The 12,295-nt window shown below is 39.9% G+C and overlaps 1 protein-coding gene across 7 annotated transcripts in view; it reads left to right on the top strand.

The window, feature by feature from the left end:
• Positions 1-12,295, top strand: part of Fam13a (family with sequence similarity 13 member A) — a 309,967-nt gene that overhangs the window by 186,279 nt on the left and 111,393 nt on the right. For all 7 annotated transcript variants that reach the window (XM_074041354.1, XM_074041353.1, XM_074041351.1 and 4 more), the window contains one exon: positions 10,899-11,062. In XM_074041354.1, coding sequence (XP_073897455.1) covers positions 10,899-11,062 — 164 coding nt within the window. The remainder of the gene's footprint in view (positions 1-10,898; positions 11,063-12,295) is intronic.

The raw sequence follows: 12,295 nt of genomic DNA, 5'->3' as shown, positions 1-12,295 counted from the left end.
CCAAGCTAACCTCCTGATTTTCCCACCCAAGTCTGCAGATTTTCCCACCCAAGTCTGCACCTCCTGCTGTCTTTTCCAGCTCCATAATGGCAGGCCCATTCTTTCCATGCTCAGGCAATTATAGTCACCTCCCCTTCTACCTGCCCCACGCCTCCCACCCACCCCATCAGCAAATCCTGTTGAGTCCACCTTTAAAATAGAGCCAAATTGTCCTCTCTTCTCTCCATCTGTCCTCAGAGCCACCAGCATTTCACTTCTTTTCTGGCTAGTCTTGCCTCCCCTCTGATTCCTTCTCCATGAAGCAATAAGGATCCTGTCACAGCAAGTCAGGTCATGTCACTGCTCTACTCAGCATCCTCCAAGAGTTTTCTGTCCTCTTCAGGGGAAAAGCCAAAGTTCTTAAGACTCTATAGGTCTGTATAACCCAGGGCCTCTGCTGCTTTGCCAACCAACCCCACCATTGCTCCTTCACTCATCCAGCCCCAGCCACAGTGACCTCCTTCCTGTTCCTCGAACTCCCTCATGACACCTCTTCCCCAGGGCCTTTGCCCTGCCGCCTCTCTCTCTGGCCTGCTTCTCCCCAGATATCTTCTGCTACACTCCTTTGTTCCCTTTAAGTGAGCCATTTCAGTGACCTCCCAAGATCCAACCCCACACTCCTCCTTGGTAATAAGAAAGCAGGGGAAAGGGGAGGTACTGGGATTTGAATTCAGGGCCTACACCTTGAGCCACCCCACCAGTCATTTTTTGTGTTGGGTTTTTTTCAAATAGGATCTCAGTAACTATTTGAGCTGGCTGGCTTTGAACCACCATCCTCCGGATCTCTGCCTCCTGAGTAGCTAGGATTACAGGCGTGAGCCACTGGTGCCTGGTGCAGATTTTTATCTGGGTTTGTTGTGGCCTAGCTATAAGGCCTATTTGTCCCTGGCAATGGGGTATGTCACCATGTGGTGAGGCTTTGATCGATGAAAGTGTGCATTTGTAGGATTGGACATGCTCATCCTTGACGCTCCCTAACTCCTACCATGCTTGCAACAGTAAACCAAAGTTCCCACGCTTCTGGAATTCCCATCTGGTTAGGGGGAAAGATAACTATAATAAACACAAGTAACTCTACAGTGCTTCAGGTGAAATAGGTGCAGTGGAGCGTTTGGGAGATAGTATATAGGGGGTATTTTCTCCTCATTATGCAAAATCAAAGACGGTGTCAGTATTGCAGCAATGTCTTGCATTTGTTAAGATTAGGTTTTCTTGTATACAGCAGAAAAATTCTAACAACATTGGCTTGCCTTTTAGAAAGAGTTAAAAAATTACTTCTTGCAAACAAACCCTGTATGTCATACCCGGGCTGGTAATGGGGCTGCGTGGGATTGCTAGAGGGGTTTCTACTCCATACAGCTGCTCTGTGGGCCCCATGGCCTGGGATGTTGCTATCAGACCAGCCATCTATCTGCATTCCTAATTGGATTACTACAAATAATCATTGCATTTGCCCTGGACTTTACAATTCATCCTCACTTCACACTCACCCTCGCTGTGTCAGAAGAAAGGGTTTTTAATAACCAATTTTCCCACTATTTCATTGTATAACCTTGGAAACCTTGGACAAATTATTTCAATTTTCTGAGCTTCTGGAATTTCTTTTTGAAATACAGATTGGAGTCAATCCCCCTGTTCAACTCTAAAAGTGAACGACTCAAAAATAATCATCTGATTTCTTCATTTTCCACATAAGTTTTCTTGAGTTGAAGAAATTGAAATTTGTATGATCAGTTGCGATCCATTAATTCACTTATTTAAGGTTCAGTTTGCTTTTTACCTTAACACTCACTTTTGAAAATCTCAAAACAAGAGCATTTTCTTGCTGACACATTTTAACACTTGGAGTCAGCAACACATGTTCTCCTCCTCCTCCACTCCCTCCTTCTCGTTTTTTCCTCATACTTGCTAGACAGGCACTATTACCACTTGAGCCACTCCACCAGCCCAGCAACACACATTATTCTAAGGATTTTTAAATTCTCAATCTGTTACATGAGACCAGGAAATAGAAAGGCGAGGATACATAGGCCAGGGTAGATTTTAAATTTCTAAAGGGTTTTTTAATGTGCACTCCTGATTAGGAATCTGACTGGTTAGGGAGACTCCAATCTGGTTTCAGTAACTTCTCATTCAGCAAACATCCAGAGGACAGGCCCCATCCTCCTGTGTAATCTCACCTCAAAATTAGCAAGAATTTGAGACCAAAGAATGGAGATGAGATGACAAATTTAGTGATATCAGCAAAATTTTTTTTGTCTTACTAATAGAATAAAAATTTGTGTTCAAGTCTTATATCTACATTCCTAAACCTCTCAAACAGTTACTTTTGACTTGAATTTTTTCCTGATAAAAGACCTGAAGTCAGGGAAGTGAGTGAGTAAGTCTGTGAAACAGCAAACAAACCTGTGTCAATAAAGATGGACGACCTCACCCTAGTCCATGTGCAAATTTACTGGGAGCAGTTCTGAGAGCTGAGGCTTCCTGGAACCCGAGCCCCCAGGCAAATGGCTGGGGGTGGAGGAAAATAACCTTCCTGACTTCTGTTCTACATTAGTAATTCCCGTGCTCTATAAATTCAGATTCTTCTCATTTCTCTTCTGTAGCTATTTTTTAAACTAATAGATTTTAAAATGAGTATAAATGAAACTTGTAAAATAAGAACAAAGTTTACCCAGTTGAATTAATGTGCTTGATTCTATTAATGTAGTTATGAACATTTCGTTGTTTCTTAGAGGAGGGAAGTGATACCATTTAGTTTTCTCTGTGATTCACTCATTCTACAAATATTTAATGGTTGCCCACTATTTGCTGGGTGCTCTTCTAGGACACAGGGCTGCAGCAGTGAACAGACAGGTACACATTTCTGTTGTAATGTTCTATTTTGCAAAGGAGAACAGAGGTAAGAGGGGCAGAGATGAAGATAACCAAGCACTGAGGGTTTTGTGACTTCCCTAGGCCACATAGTGAGCCTATAATTCTTTGGATTTCTTACTTCAACGTAAACTTTCTAAAACTGTCAAATTTCTGTCTTTTCACATGTGAGTAATTTTTTCTGACAAACTGAGTTAAACCGATTTTATACTGAAGTACAGAGTTGCCCTAAAATTAGATCAAGATGATAATTTATAGTTAGAACTTTGTTTCTAACATTGATCAATTTTTACTACCAAAAAAAGAAAAAGATAAAGGAAGACATAGACAAGGAGCTCCTTCTCCACCACAATATTCCTTGTCATATTGCATATTAATAATTATCAAAGAAAAAAATCTGGAGCATCAGTTTGTTAGTACTGTGCCACGGGCACAATAGATTCACCAAATTACCTATGAGGACAGTTACAGCAGTTCTGCAAATAACCTCATTTTTTTTTCTCCCCGCTCCCAAAAGTACCCCCACACACACTGTATCTATTCTATAGTCCTGTTTTTCATTATTAATTCCGAAGTCAATGTTCAAAGGGTGTCTTCCTGCTGTGACTATACTTGACTTTGGTCAATTCAACCTCTCCCATTAATCTCTCTTACCTCTCCCCTACCACCACCACCCCCAATAACCTCATTTTTTAGTAGCTAAATGAAATATATTTGAGCAAAAATTAAAACTTTGTTTTTTTACTTAGAAGTTGTTTTTAGTTTTTTAAGCTAGAAATGTCTAATTTTTCATTGAGAAGTTAGCATCTCTTTTCTAATACTTTGCTATTTCACATTTCTCTGTGGTGAGCATGGGGAGGCTGGAGTGTTTGCCATCGTCCATATGAGGTGGAAGAAAGGTCAAGGAGAATGAGGAAGTCTAGGGAACTTTATTTAGCTAAGTCTAAATGTGAAAAATCGCCTTGGCTCCTTTCCTTCCAGTCTGTCTTCCTTCATTCACTTGACCCTGGAGTATAATTTTCTGCCCTGTTCTAATCCTTTCTCAAAGCACAATGATGACCATGGAGTCCAAGAAAAAAAGCACAGTCACAAAGCTTTGTGATTTCAGAATGGAAACGCCACAACTGAGCCGGGCACAGGGTGACTTGTAAGACCTAAACCCCAGTTACATGCAAACTGTTAAAATGACTTAATATTACTGTCTCATAATAGATTACTGAATTGTTATTATTGTAAAACTCTGTCACTTGATTCACATGCACCTATCTTTTGTGGGAAGACACTTACCAAGACTGGAAAAAACCCTCCTACCTCCTCAAAGGAAAAGGACCTTCCAGTTTTGAAGAAAATAATCCCTGGAAACTGAATCCTGCTACCCTTTCTTGTCCCAGTCCTGCAGGGCAGACAGGTCCTATTCCACGCTCTGTCAGTTTCCATCACAGGGACAGATTTACATGAGGAAATGAATGAAAATTAAAGGTGGGATGAGTCATTATGTCGATTATTTTCAGTCCCATCATTTGATCAGGGCAAGTCAGTGCCTTTATTACAGGAGCGTTTTCTGCTGCTGGATTCCTTGTTCAGTTTTCAAAGATCAGACCATCTTAAAATATTTGTAGTGTTGACTGTGATGGAATTTGGGTTTTTTGACTTTTGAAATTAGTGCATGCGTATTTTTAAGCATGGTAATGGTCTTAGTGAGTGGATATGTATGTCTAACTTCTTACGCATTTTTATTTGATAACTAAGCTCATGGTATATTATGCATCGTAACCAAAGAATCTCAAAGTCTCATTCAAAACTTTGTAGATATTTTAATGGCTGAATCGTAGTTCATTATATGGATGTGCCATAATTTACCCAGTATAGTTATTTAGAATGCATACCTTTTGTCCTATTAATAAATTAAATTACGAAGGAGTATCTTCCTAGAATGATTCAGTGGGTGCCTGAGAGATAAACTTAAAAAGAAAGTGCTAAATACTAATGCCAAAAGAAAAGGAAAGAAGAAAATGGTTTGTCTTTCCCCTAACAATGTCATTTCAGACTGGTGGAGTGACTCAAGCAGTAAAAGCACCTGCTTAGCAAGCGTGAGACCCTGAGTTCAAACCCCAGTGCCACCAAAATAAATAAATAAAATAATAGTAATAAATAGAAATGCAATTCTTCTTACAATCCTACATTTAACATGTAGTCTAGCATACAGAGTAATGGGGCTTGAGTCCTAGCTGGGTTCTAACTGCAGCTCTGCCACTAACTCACCCAGTCAGGTAACTCAGTTTCCTCATCTTTGAAACTGTAATAACCATTCCTACATCTTTGAGTTGTAAGACTTAAGTGAACTGGTTTATGTAAAATTCTTGGAACCACACCTAGCACCAAGAGATGCTTAATAAACGTTTATAATGGTAGCAGAACCAGAATGTAAGAGAATATTTTCAAATTTTATTTTCTCAATGCACATTTCTTTTGCATTCTATTCCCATGGCATCTTAAATGCTAAAGTAAGCTCACATTGCTACAATTAGAGTTACCCTATGCCTGCAAAGACGTGCGTGGAATGTCCTCTTTGTAAAGTTCCTGGAATGTTTGTATTTTAGTTATGCTCATAAATCACACAGCATATACTCAGATCCTTATCTCAAGCCAGGGGAAGAATTCTTATGAGCAAAGTATTTTTCATAGATGGTTTACAGAATTTTATAGTTTTTAACCTTCAAGTTCAAAAGTTGCCAAATGACTAATAAATGGTAAAATAAGGAAGCAAAGTGTGGGGTGAACTAGTAAATGTTCATTATACCTCCGGTGGAAAGAGAAAGCTGTCTGTCTGCCTAGGTAGGCCCCCAAAGTCTGGGCTATTTTCCTCCTGCAGCCACAATTTCTGGGGGAGGTGGCAGGAGGACATCTGAGGCCCACCGACACCCTTTATTACATATTTTATTACACTTTTGGCCCTGCTTGGAGTCTCTGCTCAGCAAAAGAAGGCGGAAGCTCACAGAGGTACCAGTGACTCTCACCTAGACAAAGCAGCCTGGACAGCCTCCTTAGGCCACAGAGTCTGTTATGTCTCAGCACATACAGCCCAACAGGGAGGATGCAACCAGAAGCACAGTGTATGAGAAGAGTGGGTGCCTCAGTCTAGGTCTCTTCCCACTGTTTCTCTAAAGCAGGCCTTTTCCACTCCAGCCCTACAGATGTTTTGGGCCAGATACAGACTGACCTGTGCAGTGTAGGGTGCTTAGTTATATCCCTGGCCTCTGCCCCTCTCCTTTCAGTAGCTCAGCCCCATCATGACAACCAAAACTATCTCCAGACAGAATCAGTTCCAATGAAAACTTGCTTTAGGGCCACACTACAATAACACACCCACTGTTATCTGTGGCCTTGGCTGACTGGTTTCCTGGTCCTCTGTGGAGTTCAGTGATGCCAAGGCCTTCAGCACCACCTCCAATCAGACCGTCCACCCCACCAAACTATGCACAACCTGAGCCAGACACCCAAGAGCATAAGAAGAAGACCATCCCTTCCACCGACATGATAAAGCTGAGAGTCATATGTTTATTTTGGCTCAAATCTTGGGCTCCTGAAATGCTCAATGCTAGCCAAAGTAAAGAAAGCAGTCTTTTCTTTTTCCTGAAGTGAATGAATGCATTTGAACTGAAAATGAAATTACACCAGTGAAACATCTGGCTTTAAATTTTTATCACAGTATTGCCATTTTTCCTATAGTCATCTTTTCTATGGTGAAAGTGTGTAGTCTTCAGGGAAATACGCTTAGTCATCATTTAAAAACGTAGTGTTCCTAAGATGGGCACCAGTGGCTAATGCCTGCAAATCCGGAGGTTCAAGGGCAGCCCAGGCAAATAGTTTGTGAGACCCTACCTAAAAAAAAAAAAAAAAAAACTAGAGCAAAAATGAACTGCAGGTGTGACTCAAGTCGTAGAACACCTGCTTTGCAAGTTCAAAGGCCTGAGTTCAAACCCTAGTCCCATACCACACACACACACACACACACACACACACACACACACACACACAATCCTGCGTTCCTTTTGAAATATGTGTATATATTCACAGTTGTAGTGGTTCGAGAGTTACTCAGCTGCTTTTTGCCCTAACAATTCTGTTCCCTCATAAACTCCAGGTGGCATTTTTGCATTCTACATATAGTTCATACTACTTTGATACATAAATAATGAGTTTATATTTGAAAGATTATGAACTTTATTCGTGTCTGTGTTATTGGTATCAAAATTAGATCATTGCAGAAATACCTTTGGACAGAATGTAGCTGCTGTCGTTGTGTGTCTGGGTTCTGGTGACCTGCATTTTAAAAACTCTTCCTGTATACCGACAGGATGGGTAGCTGCATATTACCTTGTTTTACTCTAGAGTTTCTGACCTCTATGCAAACTGCTGAATAGAATTTAGAACCCCAAAACAATCACTGAACCTAAAATAGGATCTCCTTATTTTAACACTGGGAAATGATGCCAAACAACTACTGTTGTACCGATCTTACACTAGGAGAGAACGAAGTCTAAATTGTGGCCTTTTTTAACTAATTAGTATGAAGCATTGCTTTACAACCATGTCTCATTTTTTTCAAGTCTAATCACATGAATATAGTCACATGCAAAAGGAGCCTCTTTGTGAAAGATATAATATATATATATATATATTTGTAATTTCGCGTTATTTTGCTGTTCATTGAAGATTTCTTTTAAGAAATAATATCAGCCACCAGGTGCAGTTAATCCTAGTTACTCAGGAGGTGGAGATCAGGTAGGATCCTGGTTCAAGGCCAGTCTGGACAAACAGTTCTTGAGACCCCCATCTCAACCAACAGCTGAGCTTGATGGTGCACATCTATCATCCCAGCTGCACAGGAAGCACAAGTAGGAGGATCCGAGTCCAGGCTAGCCCAAGCCAAAAGGCAAGACCCTATCCCAAAAATAAGCAAAGCAAAAAGGGCAGGGGGTATTGCTGAAGTAATAGAAAGCCTGCCTAGCAAGGGCAAGGCCCTGAGTTCAAACCACAGTACCACCAAGAAGAAGAAGGAAAAGAAGGAGGAGAGGAAGAAGAAAGTAGAAGGAAGAAGAAGGAGGAGGGAGGGAGGGAGGAAGAAGAAGGTAGAAGACAAGGAGGAGAAGGAGGAAGAAGAGTATTCTTGATCACTGTTAAGAGAGTAGATTTTTAAATGTTCTTGCCACAAAAAAGATAAGTATGTGAAGTAATGCCCGTATTAATAAGCCTTCCTCAATGTATACTTGTTTCAAAACAACGTGTTGGATGTGATCAATATACACAACTTTTATTTGCCAATGAAGCAATTTTGGACTACAGAAATGTTTGGAAGTTTATAATTTAACATTTTTTTCCTTGCTTTTCTTGTTTTGCATGAGCATGTAAATGCTCTGTAGAGAAATGCTGTGAATAGCCACTTGGCCATCACTAGATGTGGGCAAGTTTGACATGACACCAGCAATAATAAAATCTGCTTTTAATAAATGATTACTTTGCTCTATGCTAAATTTAGCACTTTGCCAAGTTATGCTCATTTATTTTTGGTGTGTGTGGCTTTCCAAGTTAATTTTATTTTTAATTGACAGAGCATAAATGTATATATTTATTCATATATTATTTTATGTACTCCTCAGGGGGGCATGAGTTTACTAAATATTTATGTTCATAATTGTCTTCAGATTACATTTTTTGTCTGTTATCTTAGTCTCAGTGTCTTGAAAATAGCTTATTGCTGAAAAGTCCATAGTCTGACAATCAGTGTGGGTTGGTGGATCCAAAACTTTGCTGGATTTTATGGGTAAAAGGAAAATATAATACTACTACTAAAAGGAAAAGGAAGAGGAGGAGATGGGAAAAGGGAAGAAATAAAGGAAGATAAGGTTTTAGTACATTATCTTGAAATCTCAGTGAGGCCATGTGAACTCGGGAAACATGGAACAAGTAAGAATTCAGTACCAGGCAATATGTAGCCAAGGGTAGATTGCGGTAGTGTATTGTAGGAATTCAGAATTGGGAAAGACCTGAAACTCCAGGCAATGGAGTTATTGCAGCCTCGTAGGAAGTTAGGGGTGGATTTGGCCTTAGATGGATGATTAGTGGATGGCTAGTGACGAAAAGATGATGTCTCAGGTGTCCAAGGGTGAGGAGAGTGCTAGAGACAAGAAAGGCTTCCCGTGTGATACATACAGGGGATACAAGAATTTTTCCTGCAATTCTGACATCATGTCATTTACATGTTTTAGGAAAAGAATATTGATTGTATTCCTATTCTTTCTGATATAAAGTCAGAGAGCAAGAGAGTTTTCTGAAGTGGGAGGGAGCATAACTTCAGAGATAGTCTGAGAAGTCAGTATACCTGGCATTCATTTAAAACAGTCTGTTGTCCATTCTTCCATAGATATGAGAAAACTAAAAGGTTATGGTTTTCTTATTTATTACCTTACTTCAAAGCTTATTACACAATATTTTGCCATACAAAAGAGGATTGCAAGCTGGGTTTGCTGGCACACAGTGTGGCTGCAGATATGCAGGCAGGTGATGCAGGAGGATTGCCTGAGTCAATGAGTTTGAGGCCAACTAGGCAACATACCAAGAACCCATCTCAAAATAAATAAATAAATAAATAAACTATCAGCAAACTCCTGCATATAGTAAGCCCTCCTTACTCGTGAATTTATTACAAGTGGTTCTGACCAAGCAGTCAAAAAAAATAGTAAATTAAAAAATCAAATTTCAAACCCCAAAATTTTAAATTCTCACACACATTGTGCAGCTCAGTGGGTGCAGAGACACTCTGAGTCAGTCCCTCATTAACCTCCGTGTGTTTAAATCATTGTGTGATCTGCTGAGTGTTTCCCTGCCCTTCATCTTGTGAAAATACAGTATGCCTCCCAAAAAGCAAATGGTGAAGTGAAAAAGAGGCAATCTGAGATTTTGCTGACAGGGGACATGTCTTCAGAGGAAGTTGAGCAGTGGTATGGGAAAAATGAATCAAGCATCTGAAGTGGTAGAGATAAAGAGCATAAAATAAGATTAGTTTTGGTGAGCAGTACTAACGTACACAACAGTAATTTTGTGACAGTAATGAAGTCTGCTCCATGTGGTTTCAAGTTGTGATTGCTCAGGCCTCCTGAACGTATGGTACAAGTAAGTTTGAATGGTCCTAGAGGACTGAACTCTGCATCTGAGCATTCTTCAACAGTGGGCTCCTTGGAACCAGACACCTGTGGATACCGAGGGTCTACTGTGTTTTGCTTGTTGGTAGTATATATTTCTGGACACCTTTCTGAATTGACATTCTTCATCTCAATGATTTCAGTCTATGTTAGTCAGGCTTCTATTACAATAACAAAAATGCCTGATATAATCAACTTAAAAGAGGAGAGGTTCACTTTGGCTCACAGTTCGGAGATTTCAGCTCATGGTTGGCCAGTTGCTTTTCAGCCTACGGGGAGGCCGTTGCCTCACTCCTAGTAGAGTGAGCTGCTCACTTCATGGAAGCAAAGAGAAAAGGAAAGAGCCTAGTGTTCCACAGCGCCATTTAAGGACATGCCCCCAATAGGGACGTTCTAGATCCAAAGACAACCTTTTTTTTTCTTTTTTCCACATCTCTTTCCAACTTTTTCTTTCCTTCACTCCAGGTGATACCCTGCCACCATCTCTCATTGTGTAGAGTATTCTAAGGAGAGGTGAACATGGGAGGGATTTGTGTCAGAATCCCAAAGAGTACCATGGGCTATGTAAGGCTTGAAAGTTCCCCTTAGAAGGTTGCTGTCTCCTTCTCCTCGTGCCCTTTGCGGTATGAGTGTTTTAAATTCTATGCCTACTTTATATTTTTCTAGGGTATTATCAGTATACTACCTATTAATAAATTAAGCTCTCAATCTTCAGTAATTCATTTTAAAGCCTTTTTCATTTCTTTCTCTGTCCTCCACCCTTTTTTAATTTTTATGTTTTAGATCCCAAAGTCCAGGAGTGAGGGATCTATTCAGGCCTATAGGATACCACAACCAGAGCTGTCTGATGGCGTTCCTCACATCAGCCTGAGGCTAAGTCGGAGGAAACCCTGCTTGGATGACATGAATTCAGCAGAGGAAGCTAGTGGTGCCACGTTGGTATTCAGGTTGGCAAGTTTCTTTATCTACGTAATACAAGTTCCATTATCTGCTCTGATCGGTAGTTCCAAATATCTAAGCGTGTCTACATGTATCTACCAATGGAATCAACAGTATGGATGGATGGACGATGCATGGATGGGTGGTGGGTGGGTGGGTGGATAAATGGATGGATGGATACATGCATACATGCATAAGATATTTTAGATCCATGCTAAGTTTTGATAATTATCACAGAAGAGATGAGAAGTTATTTTGTTTTTGTCTTCTGGATTGAAATATATTATTTTACTAATAGGACTATGCTGAGCTCACAGTTAACGTTGAAGTATTATTTTTGGATGCCTTTTCATAGAATATTCAGTTAAAATATCATCTGCAATTGAAGTCAGAGTTGTCACTAGAATTTACTCTTTTAAATTAATTTTGAATGTTGCTTTTAATCCATCATGATGTTACACATTGTACCTGAATGCAAACTCTTCTGATAGGCTTGAAGAAAAAGATGTGCAATTTTCATACAGTGGTACCTGAATGTTATTTTCTCCTAGCATATAGAATTTTTCCTTTTAAGAATTTTTTTTATGTTTTATGATAACTTATAAACTATTTCTAAAATTTAAAAATTCTGTTACAAATATTAGAGAGCTCTAAGGCAATTTTCAACTATTCAAAACATTAAACAGATAAATGGTACAATTAAGGAGTTTGCCACTTTGGACTGCTTTAGAGAAGAGATGAAATTTGAGCTTGAACTTAGAACATGATGACAGTTCAGATAAGAAGGAAAAGAAGACCAGAGTATGTAGATAGGTCCATTTAGAGGCACAAGGGGGTGTTTTGGGAATAGCAAACCAATTAGTTAGAGATAAGCTAGAAAGGGAAGAAGGTTGGGCCATCCAGGACCTGGATTGCAGACTGTATTTTTCCATTCAGTTTTTCATTCATTGAAAAAGTGTTTGAAGGTCACTCTCAAGTTCTGGGAATTGTTTTAAAGCAGGAGATGCCTCAGTGAGCAAAACCAATCAGGTTGCCACGTTTATGAACGTGACAGCTCATGGGGAAGGCAGTGAAGTCACACAGTAGGCCAATGATGAAGAGGATTTCAACTGTAGGAGTATTAAGAAATTACAACAGGACAGACTGACTCAAAGATCATTTTTAGTTTGAGGGGTTAGAGGAAGCCTGGGCTGAAACAGGAGGAGGAGGAGATCTGCGTGGATCAAGGAAAGAGCTTCCAG

The sequence above is a fragment of the Castor canadensis genome, chromosome 9 (genome assembly GCF_047511655.1).
Source record: "Castor canadensis chromosome 9, mCasCan1.hap1v2, whole genome shotgun sequence".
NCBI classification, from domain to species: domain Eukaryota; kingdom Metazoa; phylum Chordata; class Mammalia; order Rodentia; family Castoridae; genus Castor; species Castor canadensis.
This window is presented reverse-complemented; position numbering and strand designations above follow the sequence as displayed.